Genomic DNA, 16,370 nt, shown 5'->3' with positions numbered 1-16,370 from the left:
CCTTGTGACATGCAGTTGTATGTCGGTATCTAGCATGCATTCTGCTCTTAGCAACAAAAGGATATGAGTGGGCCAAAAATACCTATGCTGAGAAATACTTCCCTGATAGAAGGAAAGTTGCTTTTATTGACATAAAGCTTAGCATATTGAATTTTTCTTTTAAAAGGTTACATTTTCTTTAAAAAGCTTACAATTTACTACAGTGTGGCGGTAATTTTTAAGGAGTTGTGTTTTAACAGCAGCAAAATATTAATGTAAAAAAACAGCCAGAAATCTACATGTGGGCACACTAATAACATTTGAAGATAGCAGCATGTAGCAATAGGCTGAGAAAATGAGGAACATTGACTTATGAATTAATATGCTTTGCAGAAGAAGGCTAGATTTTGCTGCACCATTTTTAAGACTCCAGGTTTCTTTGAACTCATTTTTTTTGTTTCTGAACCAAGATAGAAGGAAATACACCATGGACAAATTCAGGAGTCCTGATACATAAATTGCACATTAAAGCTCAAATCCAACTCTGTAGATGTAGTCCAATCAACTTCAGGGTGCATTGAGGGGTCTGGAATATCAAAATTAATTAAAAGCACAAATATTTTGAAAGTCTTCTGGTGCCAGTGAAACCTACCAGAGCATATACTAAGGTGCCATTTCTATTTTTTCCTCATGTTGAAAGTTAGAGATCTATCTATTCACACACACACTCACAACTGAGTTCTATTGCACACTCATCTGTGAGATACCTGGTTTATCATAAGATATCCCATTACTGATACAATGAATATCAATTGTCAAAATATTTTAAGCAATTTATAGAACAGCTGCAGTCGATTTAAAATACATTGGAGGAAATAACGTTGGTGTATCAGAAAAAACATTTAGGAGCAATATTACCAAGAAAGCAATTTCCATTATGCTGAAAGCTGGAATGAAAGAGTTCTGGCAGCCACCTCCAAGGAACATTCAACTAGGAGAGCATCTATATGCCTTGCAGCAACAGAATCTCCTTGAATTGGACCAATTTCCCCAAGCTGCTGTTAGTGGAACTGGGTTTTGTGAGACCTCCTGGGCTACCAACTGACCAGTTTTGCGTTATGATGGAGAGATGGCAAAGCAACCCCTACCATTAGGTGACAGCATTTCAATTGCACCAAGCAATAATACTCCTTGGGCTGTAAAGGGGAACAATCAAGCTGTTAAGACCCTTGCAAATGCTGCTTGAAAATTACCCAAATGGGCAGCAAAGCTAAGGTACAGACGGCTTTCCTTTTCCAGATCAGTATCCGGCCTCCTTCCTGGGTCACCAGTAAATATTTCGTAAGACTTGTTTTCAACTGTATCTTTATTTAACATTTTTCAATAAAGTTGGTTCTTGTGGTGGCTAAACAAAGGCCCACTATATTGCTAGTTATGCTAAGGTATGTCTAAGGTTCAGCAATAGGATAGATTGATATACTGCTACTCTGATCAGCAACCAGTACTCTTCTAGAGCTTTTAATCTCTGCATATGAAATCCAGTTCACCTTCTCTCCATGTTCAATGGTTAGTTTTGGTAAAATGGGCACATGCTCATTTGTAAGCTCTGTGTTCATTTTGTCAGCTTTCTTGGTGGTGTTGGGCATCCTAGCTCTCCTTCTGTGAATGGATTTGACTGGACTCCTCAGTTTTCCCACTTCATTGCTGACATCCCACAACAACACTTTGCCATCGTTTCCTCCTGTAATGAGCCGATAGGCTTCTGGTAGAAAGAAAACTTGTGATACTGCTAAGGAGTGGCCCTTAAACAGTACCTCCTGCTCAAACTTGGCACCTGTTACTCGGAAGATTCTGATTTTTCCATCCTCAGCTCCGCAGCCAAAGACATTGCCACAAGTAGAAACAGACAGGGAATGGGCCAGTGGAGGGTTAAAAAGCTGACCAGTGGCATGCTCATCCGATTCCTCCTCTTGCAAGTCCACGATCCACAATGGTCGAGCTTTCTGCAAGTTCCACATCATAACCTTCAAATAGAACAATTCAGAATTATTTAATAGCATGCGGCATATACTAACACACTAAAAGGGTATAAAGTTTGTGTTCCTATCTGCACAAAGTTTTAATTTCCTTTATGTTGTCCTATTCCCAGAGTCAGAAACTGAGGCAGCTGTCACCAAGTGATGCTCTCCTGTGCCTAGCAATCAAGTGGAAAAAACTCAATTGATTACAGTGTCTATATATGATACATAACAGCTCTCATTTCACCATTAAGCTTTGAGAAGTTTTAAATAAATTACATAAAGTATTTAGAGTGATTTTACTGCATTTGCTTATCATATCCATCTACCAAGCTGAACAAAATATCTTGTTCCTTAAAAACAGAGGTTCTCAAAATATAGCACAGTGATCTTATCTGAACTTTGAAAGCTTTGTTAGTATTCCTGAGACAACACCCAGATCTGTATGTTGTATTTTTACAATGACCAGTAATTAAAAGTTGAGCAAACAATTATTTCTTTCTTAAACCAGAAGCCTCATTGTAGAAACTAAGCATTAGCTCTGTATATCATAATTCAATTTTCACAAGGTTTAATGGTGCTTTTACTATAGAGGACTCTTAACATAAAATTGGCTTCCTAAAATAACCAACTTAAGCTGCAGTGCTAACCCACTTACCTCTGAGTAAGTCCCACTGGATTCAATAGGGTTTACTTTTGAACAGACATGCTTAGGATTGCACTGTAAGCTGCTTCTATGATTCAGGACTCTGGCTCATCAAACAACAGATTTCAGATCTGGACACAGCGAATGTATGCCACAGGCTCACATGCTTCCTCCTTTCCTCTACTGTGGATTCCTCACGCCTTTCCCTACCATGTGATAACCATAGTTGAGCACAGCATCCGAATTTCTGACAAACTATGTGTTAGCTTTACCAGGTGTGCCTGTAAACATGGTGTGCCATCTTGCTTCAAATGATGCTTTGGAGGGGATTCCTGTAACTTCTAATTACAGTTTTCCCAATCTGGACATCATAGATACTGCAACACATACCTAGTCTCTGATCTAGAGATTGAAAATATGGTATCTGACTTAAGCCAGTATAACCATATATTATTACATTTTTCCTTCGTGACATACATAATCTATAGGTTTAATAATTACACTGAATTTAAGAAATTTCTCACAACTGAAGTGGATATTAAGTAGATATTAAGACTGTAAGTCTAGATGTCTCTAAAAAGAGTAGTGCCACGAAGACTAAATCTAGCATAAAAGCCATATCCCCGATAATAAAAGCCCTGCTCACTAATCACAGAGGAATTTGAGCTATAGTTACTCAGCCAAACAAAGGTGGAAACACTTTGCATGCTCTCAAAAGGTACATCAAGAAATCAGGCATAACTTAAGCCAGTTGAAGGTACACCAGAATCCAACTCTCTTCAGGAGACCTTGGGAGGGGAGAATGCTGGCTCAGCTGGCAGAGCCCCGTGGAAAGAAAATAAAAGCAGCAAAAAACAGAGCTATTGTTTGTTTTTACTTTGACCACCCTTTTTCCCGGCTTAATTTCTTCTGGGACTGGAGGTCACATGACCACGCTGAATAGATGTAGGATACAGTGTAAGTTCCCTTCCCCTCGGTCCCACCCCATCATACCCTTTTTTGGGGACTTATGCTGGTTCAATTTACGCTGGTGTCAGCTGAGCTAGGAGGGATGGAGTTTTGCAGGCTGAGCCTGTATGAGGGACTTACACCAGTGAAGCCTGGCTGAGCCAGGACCTAGCTGGCTCAGCCAGAGATCCACCATATCCTAACTCCCCAGTTTGGCGTAAATACCTATAATATGGTACCCTTAATAAGTCCTACTTTAAACTACTTCAGCATTTGTTTTCGCTATTTAATCAATACTGGGACTCTTATTTTTACAGCTTTATTAAGCATGTGGGAAAAAATTAAAAATAAATTATGTATATCAACTTCCCCAATTTCTTCAGTATTACTTCACCCCCAGTTTAATAAAAATAGACTTATAGAACAATTTACAAACTGGCAAAAGCAAGGCTTGACAAATTTAAAAAATGGGTGAGTAATAATCAGGTGAAATCCTTTCAGCAGATTAGAGGATATTTAAGAGATACACAACTTACAGTATTTTGAGTATTTGGATGGACTGGGTGTGGGCCAAGAGCAGAGCTTGGAAAAGTTACTTTTTTAAACTACAACTCCCATCAGCCCCAGCCAGCATGGCCACTGGATTGGGCTGATGGGAGCTGTAGTTCAAAAAAGTAACTTTTCCAAGCTCTGCAAGAGTTTTTATGTCCAGGAAGTGGAAAGATGGCCTGTTCTGGATGGAGTTGCTCTTTCCTTGAAGGAGCAGGTCTGCAGCCTTGATCCTACACTGTCACTGGAGGTTTCAGGTGGCCTCAATGGCTAGGATTGCCTCTTTCCAGCTCTGGCTAGTTTGCCAACTTTGGCCCCTTTTGAACAGAGATGACTTGGCCACAGTGCTCCATGCTCTGATAACTTCCAGACTGGATTATTTATGTGGGGCTGCCCTTGAAGATGACTTGGAAACTCTAACTGGTCCAAAATGCAGCAACCAGATCACTGGCTAGGGTTCTTTTTAGAACTCATATAACCCATTTTAAAACAGCTGCATTGGTTGCCATTTCGTTTCTGGGCCCAGTTCAAGGTTCTCACATTAGTGTTTAAAGCCCTAAATGACTTAGGTCCCAAATATCTGAAAGACCGCCTCCTACCCTACAGACCCTCTCTGGTGTTGAGATCAGCAGAGGGGCCCCTTTTGGTAGTTTGCTGTTCTAAAAAAGGTAAAGGTGTCCTCGCACTTGTAGTGCAAGTCGTTTCCGACTCTTAGGGTGACGTCTTGCGACGTTTACTAGGCAGACTGTATATATGGGGTGGGATTTCCAGTTCCTTCCCCGGCCTTTCTTTACCCCCCAGCGTATGCTGGGTACTCATTTTACCGACCACGGATGGATGGAAGGCTGAGTGGACCTCGACCCCTTTTACCGGAGATTCGACTTCCTCCTTCCATTGGAATCGAACTCCGGCCGTGAGCAGAGCTTCGGCTGCGTTACTGCCGCTTACCACTCTGCGCCACGGAGGATCTAGATTGCTGTTCTAGGGGTGGTTTTAATTTTTCTGCTTATGTTTTTTATGGAATGTATTTGTATTTTATTGTACGTCGCCCAGAGTGGCAGGATAACCCCTGCCAGATGGGCATCTAACAAATTTAATAAATAAATAAAATAAATTCAGAAGTTCAAGGGAGGCAGCCCCTACACTATGGAACTCTCTCCCCTCCAAGGTGTATCTGGCAACTTCATTGTACAACTTTCAGGAAATACCTGAGATGTATATTTTTAGGACCCGCCCTTTTTTCTGTGATGTTTGGGTTGTTTTTAACTTTTTTTAATTATGTGTTTTTAAATTGTTGTAACCCGCCCTGGGACCTTTGGGTGAAGGGCAGGTAATAAATTCTTATGATGATGATAATAATAATTTCCAAATTAGAGACTTTAAATAATTGGTTAAGAAATAACTGAGGCCCATTAAATGAGAAAAATTTATACTGTATTAACAAACAGCTGCTAAGATTTATCAAATTAAGATGCATTTGAGAGTCAACAGTTCAGTGGATTATGTTGTGAAATGGGAACAAATTTTGGAACACGTATCACCAATGAAAACTGGAATTATATTTGGAAAAATATGAATATACTGCCTCACTTACTTGAATAGATAATTGAATCAAATTATGGGCAATGTGGTATTTGACATCCTGCTATCCATGATACAGAGAAAACTAACTGTTGGAAGTGTGGAACATCTAGAGCAAACTTTTTTCATTGTTGGTGGGAATATTCTGAAGCAAAAACAGGATTGACAACCAATTATAGCAAATATATGGCATTTCTTGCAGTATCCAAAATGATCCAATATTTCTATTCACTTATTTAGAAATATGTTGTACCTAAAGAACAAGAGAATCTGTTATTTCTGATGGTATTAACAGCAAAGATTCTGGATGCAAAATATTGAGGGGAACGGAATCCCACATGTTAGAGAACGGTATACAAAACTGTAGGAAATGGCCACTTTAAGTAAAACTACTTGGATTATATGGGTTAAAAATGGGAAGAATAAGACAAACAAATTTGAACACGATTGGCAAAAGTTTAAAGAATTATAGAATATTAAAGAAATTAACTATAACACTTTTATAATTTTATGAGAAAATATGGTTTCATTCAAATTGGCCCTATTTAGTTTTAGTAATTATCAGCGACCCAAATCATCACCAAATTGTTTGGTTTGTTGTTTTTCATAATTATTATTTTGTATAAAGGGGATTGTTATTGTCAAAAATGTAATCTGTTATTTTGTTAGAAGTTGTACTAGAAACATGAAAAGAAATATGAAATGTTTTCATTATGTACTGGTATAACAAGGTGTATGAAAATGTGAACTCAGCATTAGGAGTACTGTGAAATGTTAGCTGAAATAACCTGGCAGTGTATAAGGACATATTTTTATTCATTCATTCATTCATTCACTTAATGCACTCTTTATTTTTTTATATACTGTTATTATGCTGTTTATATTTATGCTGTAACTATTTATAGTCAAATGAACCAACAAGAAAAAAATAGATATTGGGGCTCCCAGGAAGCTCTTTCCAAGAGCTTTTCCTTTTTATCTTGTTTGCTTGTTTTACCTTAGTTGTTACTTATATTACCTTTTAAAAGGAAATGCCTTATTTCCTGATCAATAAATATATAGGAGGATTTCTTAGTCTAACGACACATGATGATTATAGACAAATTAACATAGGAGAAAAAAGAAACATGTATCAAATATCTTTGCACACATTTTTTGCTAGTATGTGATATACAGGAAATGTTCATTTGTTGCTGATCACCTTCATATCCAGACCACACGAAAGAAGGCTTTGAGGTCTTTGCGGACGAAACACGGCAGATGCACAAATATTTGAATGTCGTCTGAGGCAGCGGCTTAACTTCTTTCTTTCTAAATCAATTATCTTTATTACTCCAGAATCATCCGCAGAAGCTAAGAAACTATCAGTTTCATTTACTGAAAGATAATTGATCTCTTCATCATTTACATGGAAACATTCAATTGGCTCTTTCAGACACCTGGTATCCAGAATGCTAACAGTCTCCCCATGGGAAGCATATAATCTTCTGGAACAGGTAGGAGAAAACACAACACTAGTAACATCATCTGCTTTGTTGAGTTGTGCATGTTCCAATGGACTCCCTTCCTCACTCCAGATGGTAAGCTCTCCTCCTTCAGCTCCTGAAGCCAATAGACCATCTTTGCTCACGTTCAAACACAATATTGATGAAGAGTGTCCACTGGCCCACTTCACAGCCATAGTATTTCAAGAGAGACTGAAAAACACAAACACTGAGTAGTAAGGCAAACACTGTTCCTGATATAGCTGTAGGGAAATTGAATTAATGGGTGGATGTATTGTGTTCCATTTGAGATACTAGTGTCCTAAAGGTACAGTATGCATCAATTTGGCAGAATGTATGTTTTGATGCCACCCTTGAAACCATAAGGATTTATACAATTCATAATCCCAGAACCAAGGCAACTTTAAGTATCAATCTGATTTTGTTTTAATGAAACAAAGATTACTGTATATGGGTCTGAAGGCACATAAGGCCAGCTCCCTTTCAGGTGTGGTCAGTGCCTGGATGGGAGACCGCCTGGGAACCATATGTAAGCCGCCTTGGGTTTCTATCATGAAAAGAAAGGCGGGGTATAAATGTAATAAAGAAATAAATACTTCTCTGCTCCACAGTTATTTGGTTTATAGCAGCAGTTGCCAACATAGCATCTGAAGGACTACATTATTTATTTACTGTATATAAATATCCTACCTATCTTCCCAAAAGAGCCCAGGGCAGCAAACACATATTTATTTATTTATTAAATTTATATACCGCCCCATAGCCGAAGCTCTCTGGGCGGTTCACAACAGACAATCAATATACAATTAAAACCATATGTTAAACAACTTAAAATGAGTTCATTATACCAAAAAATCAAAACATAATTAAACATAAAATAACTAAAAACCAAGTACACAGTACTAAGTGTTAAAATTGAATTAGTTAAAATTATTAGGATGTGACGATGTCAAGATGTCAGAAGTGCTACAATGTTAAATATTAAAAATATTAAAAAATTAACTATTAAAATACACATCTACCACAAAACAGTTAAAAACAAAACATAACACACTTTCTTTAAAAAATTACAGTTAAAAACATCATTTCATCCAGTGATCTCAGGATTGCCAGGGACAGTATCCTTTAGCTACCAAATGTCTGGGGGGAAAAGGAATGTTTTCAAATTCCTCCTGAAAGTCAGTAATGGTGGAAACAGACACACCTCACCAGAGAGGACATTCCACAAATAGGGAGTCACCACTGAAAAGGATCAACACCAACCAGGCAGACCCCAGTGACACATGATCCCATCAGGCTTCCCCAATTAGCAGCTACATTCTGCACTAACAGCAGCCTCCAGACAGCCCCATACACAGCACATTACAGTAGTCCACACAGGAAGTTACCAGAGCATGGATAACTGATGCCAGGCTACCTGATCCAGGAACGGCCGTAGCTAGCAAATGAGCCTTAGCTGGCCATAAACACTCCTAGCCACAGAAGCTACTTGGGATTCTAGTGACAAGTTAAATCCAAGAGTACTTCCAGACTATGGGCCTGTTGCTTGAAGGGAAGTGTAGCCCCTCCTAGAACAGATTATACACCTAATTCTTGGACAGTGGAGCCACCTGCCCATAGCACTTATCAGGATTAAACCTCAGTTTATGGGCCCCCATCCAGTATTACTGCTTCCAGACAACTGTCCAATACCTTCACAGCCTCTCCTGATTCCAATGGAATAGAAAGCTAGAGCTGCCTGTCATTAGCATACTGATGACAACATGCTCTAAATAAGTAAATAATCCTAATAAATGACATGCCTACTTAGAAGTAAGAGTTCAATGGGACTTGTTTCCAGGTAAGTAAATATAGGATTACTACAGTAGGGGCCCCCTTTACAGCGCTTCGCTTTACAGCGTTCCGCAGTGGTTGTAAATTGTAGAAAGGCCCCACTTTACAGCGCTTGTTCCGCTTTTATGCGAATGTGAATGGTTTCCATGCTCTTGCCATTCCCAAGAACTCTGTCTCTCATCAAGACAATGGATTAGGCACATACATACCCTCCCAGTTGTTCTTGGCTCTCACAAAGAAATCAACCCAATCAGCAATCAAACATACCAGGAGGTAATGCCCTTACCCAAGAGGCTAGAGAAACCTGAATGGCAGAATAGGGATGGGGAAGGATAAATCACAGACAGTAAATTACTTGTATGCCAATTTGGAAAGCAAAGCTAAGTGTTACTTTTATTTGAAGAAGGGTGTTTACTAGGGAATCCCACTTAACTCCCTGGAACCAACTTCTTCATTAGTATCCTTAGAAACATACAACACAGATTACAACACTAGCATTAACCGTCACTCACTAGAAAAGACCATAATGCTGGGGAAAACAGAGGGGAGTAGAAAAAGAGGAAGGCCAAACAAGAGATGGATTGATTCCATAAAGGAAGCCACAGACCTAAACTTACAAGATCTGAACAGGGTGGTTCATGACAGATGCTCTTGGAGGTCACTGATTCATAGGGTCGCCATAAGTCATAATCGACTTGAAGGCAGTCAAGGCACATAACAACATTAACCCGTCACAGGTTGTCAGTGGAGGGGAGAGACAGACCAGGCCAGTGTGGATAAGCAAAGATGGACAAATCACCTTCAAACAATATTCAGTGCTTAGGGAAGCACTTGGTGAAGGATGGAAGAACGGAAAGAAAAAGCATGAAAACAAAAGGTTCCTCGGGAATAAGAAAACAGCACCTAAAACACAAAACAGGGAGATAGCTGAACCTTCCTCATAGGAGCAGACAATTCAGAAACATGCCTACAGTCCAATCCTAAATGTTTGTACGCGACCTTAAAACAACTTAACCTCAACTAAATATACAAGACAACAGCCTCAAGCTAAGCCACTTCCCTACTCTACTATAGGGAAGACCAAAGAAAACTTGAGTTACCTCATACAGAATCATCCAGCCTCTCCATACAACAATATTCTCTTCCGGCCAAGAAAAATTACGTCACCCTATTAGCCCTCCCTTTTTTAAATTTAACAGGTGAGGCTCTTGCGCATGTATCTAGAGAAGCCCTCTTGACAGCTCCGCCCTCATCCAACATGGCTGGCTCACCTTCAGGGCCTAGCTCCCGACGATTACAAAATATTGAATGAAATCTCTATCGCCTGAGAGACACACGGCGGGAAACCTAGATTATTCTTGCCGTTGTTCCAGCCGCAAACGTAAGGCGACAGGCAGCACTTCCCGATGCCTCTTAGGCTGAGCCCTCCGCAGGCTAAAGCTCTCATTTCCGCCCACACTTGCCGGCAACGGGTGGGGAGGACGTTGAGCGTATGCTGCACCGCCTTTCTTCCTTTCTAGCTGAGGGCGCGAGCCGGATCGGCTCTTTGGTTGGCTAGTGGGCTCGCGGCCTCGTACCGCCTTTGCCTGGGCCGGGGCGGTCGGTTTGGAAGGCGCGTGAACGCGTGGGGTAGGGCGCAAGGGTCGGTGGTCGTCTGAGGCTATGGCGGCGGCTGCTGGTGGCGGAGCGTCTAACTCGGCGGCCGCCGCCGCTGCTACTGCTGCGGGGGGCTGGCGGCTTCCCGGGCGGGTGTTAGAATTCGTCTTCTCCTACCTGGATCTGCGGGAGTTGCGGAGCTGCGCGCTGGTGTGTAAGCTGTGGTACCGCGTCCTGCACGGCGATGAGAACAGCGAGGTGTGGCGAAGCCTGGCTGCTCGCAGTCTCGCCGAGGAGACGCTGCGCACCGACATCCTCTGCAACGTGCCCACCTACAAGGGCAAGGTCAGGCTGGCCTGGAGGGCGGGCGGGCGACACTCCTTTTCGGGCGCGAGAAAATCGAGAAGGAAAAGGCAGCATCCTTCCCCCCACCCCAAAAAAATACCGCTTTCCGTCGGGTCCCATAGAGAACTATCTCTATTCCCTGCTCAATTTATGAAACTAGATAGAGGTGTCGTGGCTCTAAGCTCCTTAGGAGGAGTCGTGCTTTGTGAACGTCTTTTCTCTTAAATTCAGATGCGTGGGAGATAAGATTGTTCATTAGTGTGTGAGAGAGGGAGGCACTAATGTACATGCTCAAAGGCACTGCCTGCTTTAGTAGTCTGTTTCAAGGCAGAACTCTGGTACTGAAAACTGATTGTAGACATTTCATAGCTCCGATGAAATGCAACCTGCACCTCTTTGTTCCTGATGCACACGCATATGAGTAGTGTCGCAACACTCCTTGAACACACGTTGTGTGGGTGTAGTGGCTCTTCCCAGCTGCTGTCTTATGGCCTAGATGCCTTATATGGTAGAAACAATGATATTAAGCTCAGGAAGGTATATAATACTTCTAAATAAGTCACCATCTTGGGAGCTAGACTGAGGTGTAACCTTGGGTCTGATCTTCCTGCTTGCTGTGTTTCTAAAAGATATTAGCAGGTCTGTCTTCTCCAATGTTAAGTCAGGTGCCAATACTTGCTGCCCTGGGCTCCTGCTGGGAGGAAGGGTAGGATATAAATCAAATAAATAAAATATTAGCCCAGTTTCGCAGATGGTGAGATCTGAGATTGTGAAATTATTGCACTTTCTTTTTTTTGTGGCATTGTTTCACAGAAATGGGCTAATCATAGAATGAAACACAGCTTTGGGTTTTCCATGTGTCATTAAGAGCAGTTGATGTAGAGTTGTGGTGCTGATGAAATTCTAGTTATTGTCTTTTCAGAGTTACCCTGCCAGCTTGCAAATACAACTCCATGTGATGTTTAAAACATGTTTTTTAAAAATGCTTCTGTTAAACTGTTCATGCCAATATCTATCTACATGTTGCAACACCACATTGGCTTTTGTCGCTAGTGAGAAGCATCTGTTGTAGCTCTGCTGCTTTTTGTTGTAGTAGCCCTGTTTCCTATCTTACCCTCTTGCCCCGAGCTCTTTGTGGTTCATATCTTTTTTCCGTATCTGCCTCATACCTGGAGTCTTTCAGCATTAAGTCTTAGCTATTATTACAAGGGAGTTTGTTTTTTTTAAAAAAAGCTTTGCTGAAGTAGATTGGGAAGTGAGCAGAGGCAGAGTGTTATAGTATTGAAAAAACAATTAATTGGAGAACTTTTTATTTGAGTGAATGTAAGTGCTTGCATAATTTACAGTCATGCATAGTTTGGCAATCTTACTCCATCATTCTTTTCTCTCTCTTTTTTAAAAAAATATTTTTTAGGTACGTGCCTTTCAGCATGCTTTCAGCACCAATGATTGTTCTAGGAATGTCTACATTAAGAAGAATGGATTTACTTTGCATCGGAATCCCATTGCTCAGAGTACAGATGGAGCAAGGACCAAGATTGGTTTCAGTGAAGGCCGTCATGCTTGGGAAGTCTGGTGGGAAGGTCCTCTTGGCACAGTGGCAGTTATTGGAATTGCTACAAAGCGAGCTCCCATGCAGTGTCAGGGTTATGTGGCACTCCTGGGCAGTGATGATCAGAGCTGGGGCTGGAATTTGGTGGACAATAACTTATTACATAATGGAGAGGTCAATGGCAGCTTTCCCCAGTGCAACAATGCCCCAAAATATCAAGTGAGTGAAATTTGGAGTGTACTCAAGGCTCTATTGGATCTGTGAAGAGCTATATCTTCCAGAATGTTGCAGGGTTTTAAGCACAATTCTCTGCATGTGTACTTGGAAATTAGTCCCACTGTATTCAGTGGGGCTTACTCCCTGATAAGGGTACAGCCCTGATCCCATTTACCTGGGAGTAAGCCCCATCAAATTCAGTACAACTTACTTCTGAGTAAACACTGTTAGGATTGCACTGTAAGTGTGCTTAGGATTGAAGAATGTTTGGGGTTAAGCCAGTGTAGTCATTTGGAGCCCCTTGACTGAATTTTAGTTTTACTATTACTCAGCAAAAGACTTCTTCAAAGGGCTTTACTTAAAAAGTCTTAAAGTATATTAATTTTGTGTATATTTTTTGTCCATGAGTTCTTTCGTCTTAACATCCATTGATCATCTCTTTGTCTTTCCTTTTTCTTTTCACTTGTTTTCAATCTTTCCTGTTTTTGTTTACAGATAGGTGAGAGAATTCGTGTCATTCTGGATATGGAAGACAAGACATTGGCTTTTGAGCGAGGCTATGAGTTTCTAGGAATTGCATTCAGAGGATTGCCAAAGACATGTCTGTATCCAGCAGTGTCTGCTGTCTATGGCAACACTGAGGTGACGTTAGTTTATCTGGGAAAACCTTTAGATGGATGACATTTGTTTTTAACTGGGACATAAACATCAAGTTGACAATATGGTGAAACTTGCATGTTGGTTAATAGGGAAGCATGAGCAAAATGTGTGGATGTGTGTCCAAGAAACATCCAGGAAAACCAAAATTTGTGATCTAAAAGACCAGCTGTACTGAAGGGAGTTTTACCTTTTCTTTTTCTGCCGGACCAGAAAAATCCTCAGGGGATTACAGTTGGTTGAATGAGCAGTTAACCACATGCATGTTACATAAGATTTCACTGCAATGGCAGCAAAATGGAATCCTGTATATACTTAAGGGACTGTTTCATATAAGTGATTGAGGAAAATTACCTGAGACTTGTGAGTAGTATGTTTTGTGAAAAAGACTCATTTTTAAAATTATTTGTTTCCTTTCTGCCTTTGATCCAGTGTGTTTTACCAAAGGTAACTGAAACTGGTTGGATTTTATTTAATATATTTTAAACGTATGAGAAGCTTGATTTCCGGACTGCAATTCTCCAGAACTAAACATTGTGCAGTTACACTGAAGTGTGTTTTAACGGTTTGTACAGAACACTTTAAAAATTAGAACAAAACAAAGGGTTGCTTTGGCTCTCTCTGGGATGTAATTTCTTAATTGGAAAAAGACCACTACATATCAGTTGTTGGTGACTGTCTAGGAGATGGACAACATACATACAAGTGCACTTCTTTTGTTTTGTTGTACCGCATCTCTTGTGGCAAAATACGCTATGGATGCTTATTGTAAGATGGTTGAGATTTGATAGCTGAAAATTGTGTGTGTAAGGATAAAGTCAATTTTTAATGTGAGTGTTTTGTTTTACTGAAAATGTGACTATGTTGCAAATGAGGATGGGGAATCTGTGGCTCTCCAAATGTTGCTGGATTACCCATCATTGTTGGCCATACTGGTTGGGGATGATGGGAGTTGTAGTACAGCAACATCCACAGAACTACAGGTTCCCCATCCCTCCAAATAATCATAAGTCTTTAGATCCACCTTCTAAAGTAAGACTTAAAATTAATCTTGCAAACTATGAGCCATCCACCAAATACTGCTGCTCTTCACTTATTTTAATCAGAATTATATGGTGGATGTGGGGTAGCCATGCTTGGATTGTTCCCTTTATTGGCTGCTGGACCCCAGACCTTCATTTTGGCCTGTTACCAAATATACTGCCATCTTTTTGATATAGATATTAGATTGCAAGTATTGCTTATTAAACTAAATATTTTGAAAATTAGGTTTCCAAAGTACTACCCAAATATGTGTTAAAAATTTCTAGAACAATATTTTAAAATATTTATACCTTTAGCTTAAATAAATGGAACTTCAAAACAGGAATCAAATTTCTGACACAATTATGGAGTCTGTCCTTTACTTATGTTAAAGGCTGAGAAGCTTTTTTGCAAAGCAACTGCCTTTCCCTATTCTCTGGCAACCATACCTTGCAGAGCTTATATGTCTTAACCTTGTAAGTCCACAGAGTGGCTCTTGGTACTAAAGTGTTATTTTTTTTCTACTTTATACATCTATTTATTTAATGCTGAGTGATTAAACACTTGCAGTGCAGTCCTGTGAATGTTTCCTCAGAAGTAAATCTCACTATGTTCAATGGGCTTACTCCTAGGTAAGTATATGTAGGATTGCAGCCTTTGGGAGGAAAGGAGGTGTTGTTTACATTCTTTACTACACTATCAGAATTATGCAGTGTTGCAGGCAACTGATAGTTCCTTGCGTGTGCAAAAGAGAACAATTCTTTTAGGTATTTTTATTTTTGTTTAAGCCAGGGAAAGCTGCTAAACGCTTGGTCTGTATTTTTTAGAAATAGGCTGGAGAGTGCATTCTTGCTGCACAAAAGATTTTAAACTGTAGTTCTTCAGCCAATATATTTTGGTAGTACCACTGATCCTCAATACATTAGACATGCTGTGACCTTCCCAGCATAGCCCTATTGCTATGGACTTAGCCATCATGTTACCTGCCATACCATCTTGGCACATTAACACATCTCATTTTAATCTTGTTTCCAAAGTTGCTTCCTTGTGGTAAGAGAAGAAGGAAGACATAGTTGATTATTGGTTTTGGACTGTGAATTGCCCTTCAGCTTAGTATTCTTTGGTTGATGGCATAGAATTGTGCTGGCGAATAGCATCAGACTAGGCAGAGTGAGTCTCCTTTCACAGACTGCTGAAAATGAGGGATGAAAAGAGGGGAGTGACCCTACTGGGAGAGTGTGTGTTGCATGTTCTCAACTGTGGGATTTTTTAATCTTCTTTTCAGTTTCCTTCCATGTTCAGATTCCACAAAACTACATTTGAAGGCTGCATGTGTGAATCAATGTTTCTAAAATATTTGTTCTATGTGTAGCATGTCACTCAACAAGTTCATTCCTGGTCTGTTTCTAAAACAAATTCAAAACTAAGCAAATGAATGCCTTTCAGCACATGGTACTAAGAAGAAGTGAATGAATCTGGAAAGTTGTATAACTTCCAGGGGGAAAAGTTGACTCTGTACTATGCTATAAATCACTACAACAAGATTCTATGACATGAGCTAAAATAAAAGGAAAGAAGCTGTTGTTAGAATAAAATAGTCTCGCTGTGCATTCTAGGATGGATTATCCTCTGCATTTATTTATGGACTTCAAGTAGAGAGAGCTGGGCCTAAGAACTGTGCCAGGGATGTTTTGCTAGGTTTTACTTCCATTTATATAGGGTGTCTTGCTTTTCCCCCCCATACATGTGGCGCAGCATTCTGCTTTTGCCAATTGGTCAATAATTCCTTGAGGCACAGGGGACAAATTTATATATGTAAACCTCTTATAACTTATTACCTGAAGACCAACTGCAAGCTGTACAAAATACTGAAATAAATTGTTAAAAGATAAAAATACTGCTTTGTAGTCTTGTGTTTTATA

General features: G+C 40.1%; 2 protein-coding genes across 7 annotated transcripts; one reads left to right on the top strand and one right to left on the bottom strand.

Moving 5' to 3' along the window:
• Nucleotides 1-85: 85 nt before the first annotated feature.
• WDR53 (WD repeat domain 53) lies at nucleotides 86-10,919 on the bottom strand. Of its 6 annotated transcripts, XM_061636621.1 has the most exons (4): nucleotides 10,160-10,254; nucleotides 9,269-9,363; nucleotides 6,923-7,418; nucleotides 86-2,003 (listed from the first exon to the last, which is right to left on the bottom strand). In XM_061636621.1, the coding sequence occupies exons 3-4, from the start codon at nucleotides 7,400-7,402 to the stop codon at nucleotides 1,428-1,430; spliced, it is 1,056 nt and encodes a 351-aa protein (XP_061492605.1). In that variant the 5' UTR covers nucleotides 7,403-7,418; nucleotides 9,269-9,363; nucleotides 10,160-10,254; the 3' UTR covers nucleotides 86-1,427. The 6 variants fall into 6 exon arrangements, with proteins under 6 accessions (XP_061492605.1, XP_061492607.1, XP_061492606.1 ...); XM_061636623.1 differs by lacking the exons at nucleotides 9,269-9,363; nucleotides 10,160-10,254 and adding an exon at nucleotides 10,833-10,919; XM_061636622.1 differs by lacking the exons at nucleotides 9,269-9,363; nucleotides 10,160-10,254 and adding an exon at nucleotides 10,331-10,639.
• Nucleotides 10,276-16,315, top strand: FBXO45 (F-box protein 45). Its single transcript, XM_061636626.1, has 3 exons — nucleotides 10,276-11,000; nucleotides 12,415-12,771; nucleotides 13,264-16,315. The coding sequence occupies exons 1-3, from the start codon at nucleotides 10,722-10,724 to the stop codon at nucleotides 13,447-13,449; spliced, it is 822 nt and encodes a 273-aa protein (XP_061492610.1). The 5' UTR covers nucleotides 10,276-10,721; the 3' UTR covers nucleotides 13,450-16,315.
• Nucleotides 16,316-16,370: the final 55 nt, after the last annotated feature.

The sequence above is a fragment of the Rhineura floridana genome, chromosome 7 (assembly GCF_030035675.1).
Source record: "Rhineura floridana isolate rRhiFlo1 chromosome 7, rRhiFlo1.hap2, whole genome shotgun sequence".
NCBI lineage: Eukaryota > Metazoa > Chordata > Lepidosauria > Squamata > Rhineuridae > Rhineura > Rhineura floridana.
Note: the sequence above shows the minus strand (reverse complement) of the source record. Positions and strands in the feature narration are given on the sequence as shown.